The sequence below is a fragment of the Protobothrops mucrosquamatus genome, unplaced genomic scaffold, assembly GCF_001527695.2.
Source record: "Protobothrops mucrosquamatus isolate PMUCROS unplaced genomic scaffold, P.Mucros_1.0 scaffold23411, whole genome shotgun sequence".
Classification (NCBI taxonomy): Eukaryota; Metazoa; Chordata; class Lepidosauria; order Squamata; family Viperidae; genus Protobothrops; species Protobothrops mucrosquamatus.
This window is the reverse complement of record NW_015409163.1, coordinates 1-2,021: the sequence shown is the minus strand read 5'-3', so window position 1 is coordinate 2,021 and position 2,021 is coordinate 1. Positions and strand designations below refer to the sequence as shown.

Genomic DNA, 2,021 nt, shown 5'->3' with positions numbered 1-2,021 from the left:
AAACACACCTTATGTGGTCTATGTAGAAATTAACCCCCAAGAGTGTGTGTGTGTGTGTATTGCAGGGGTATATATTTTCATAAAAAAGGGCAAGGCTGGTTTAAACCAAGGGTTTTCAGTTTAGAAGGGGCCACGGACCCTCCTGGCTCTTTCCCATCATGCACTTTCTAGACAACCTTGGCGTCTCTGTTTTGTACAGCCCTCGGTGGGTGCATCTTTACTTCTTGGGCCCAGACCCGGGGTTTGAGTCTCTCCCGGGTGTGTGTGTGTGTATGTTACTAGTGACTTCAGCTCCGTCCCACTCGGTGTGAAGATTCAATTCCCAAAGGAGGCTCTCTCTCCTCTCTGTCCTCCCCCACCCTTCCAGGTCATGAAGGAGGCTGCTCCGGAGCTGAACGTGAGCAGTTCGGAGGCCGAAGAAGAGCGGGAGGAGGCCAAGGTGGAAGGGGGGGAGCACGATCCGGATTTCAACCAGGTAAATTCCGGTCTTGGTGATAAGAAACCTCCACGCGACTTTCCTGGTCTGGGCGAGCGGGAAGACTTGTGGAAACATGGCGAGGGAGGCAGCCTAGTGTTTGGGGAAAATCCAGAAGGTGGCTTTGGGGAGGGGACTCGGGACCCCCGGCAGCCTGAGTGCAAAGCGAAGGGCCCGGCAGGTCAGGGAAGGGCCTCAGTTTCCCCCCTGGCTGGAATCTCTTCTGCCCCCCCCCCAGGCGAACAGCAACACCAAGCGGCAGAAGGTCTCCCACCCCAACTCCGTGGTCTGCCAGAAGCAGGGCATCCGGCGCAGCACCCGGCACAGGAGGATCCGGGGGGAGAAGGCCCTCCTCGTCTCCGCTAACCAGACCCTGAAGGATCTGAAGATCCAGGTGAGCCCCCCCCCACTCCTGCCCGTGCGCAGAGGGCCCCCATGCTCAGCGCAGAAGCAGCCTGGCAGCTGTTCCTATTGAGGGCTTCTTTTCTCCCTGGCCTTCCGTCCTCCGTTCAGGACACAGGCCCCCAACCTTTGGGGCACCGGGGACCGGTTCCGTGGAGAGAGGTTTTTCCACGGACCGGAGAGTGTGTGGTTTTGTGTGCTGCCTGCATCCCACGGATGGGGCTTCGCTTGTTTGTGCGGACCAGTTACTGGCGTGCTGCGTCCCGGTACCGGTCCATGGACCAGGGGTTGGGGACCCCTGGTTCAGGACACCTCGGAGAATGCAAAGGGGGTGGCCCTCCCTTACTCAGAGAAGCTCCCCTGTTCAGTGTCCCGCCGTGTGTTTCCGGCACAGATCATGCACGCTTTCTCCGTGGCTCCCTTCGACCAGAACCTCTCCATCGACGGGACGGTGCTATCCGACGACGTGGCCACGCTGGGCAGCCTGGGGGTCACGCCCGAGTCCGTGGTCTTGCTGAAGGTGAGAGAGGTGTGGCCTTCCACCTTTCGGTGACTCTGGCTGTGCGCGCCCCAAGCCTTTGCCCTTGGCTGCCACTCCGGTTCGGCTTGGGATGGTCAGCCGGTGATCCCACAGGTGGTCTGTTTCTCTTCCAGTGGGGTGTGTGTATTTGTGGGAGGGGGCAACTTTTGCCCCCATCTAACGCTCAATTTTCCTCCCCCAAAACAGGCTGACGAGCCCATTGTGGACTACGCGGCAATAGATGACGTTATGCAAGGTAACCTCCTCCAGTGTTCCTGGTTTCCCCACCACCCGCCTTTCCGTCACTTTGGTCTGTTGCCAAGCACTCGGGGGGGATGGCGGCTGCGGCCATCAATTCTCCTCCCAGCAAGGTAGACTGCGGTGGGCTCTGGAGGCTTCTCTGACTGCCTTTGTCTTCTTTTCCAGTCTGCATTCCGGAGGAAGGCTTCAAAGGTAGGCCTTGCCCTCCCTGCCCCATCTCTCTCTCTCTGTCTCTCTCCCTCTCTCTCCCTCTCCGTCTCTCTCCCTCTCTCCCTCTCTGTCTCTCTCTCTCCCTGTCTCTCTCCCTCTCTCTCCCTCTCCGTCTCTCTCCCTCTCTCTCCCTCTCTCCCTCTCTCTCTCCCT

The 2,021-nt window shown here is 59.2% G+C and overlaps 1 protein-coding gene across 1 annotated transcript; it reads left to right on the top strand.

Moving 5' to 3' along the window:
• Positions 1-370: 370 nt before the first annotated feature.
• LOC107302029 (ubiquitin carboxyl-terminal hydrolase 48-like) lies at positions 371-1,850 on the top strand (the record flags this gene model as incomplete). The annotated part of the gene is made up of 5 exons (XM_015831163.1): positions 371-475; positions 714-869; positions 1,272-1,397; positions 1,605-1,653; positions 1,824-1,850. Coding segments are annotated over exons 1-5 (463 nt in total), but the record flags the coding sequence as incomplete, so codon positions are not given.
• Positions 1,851-2,021: the final 171 nt, after the last annotated feature.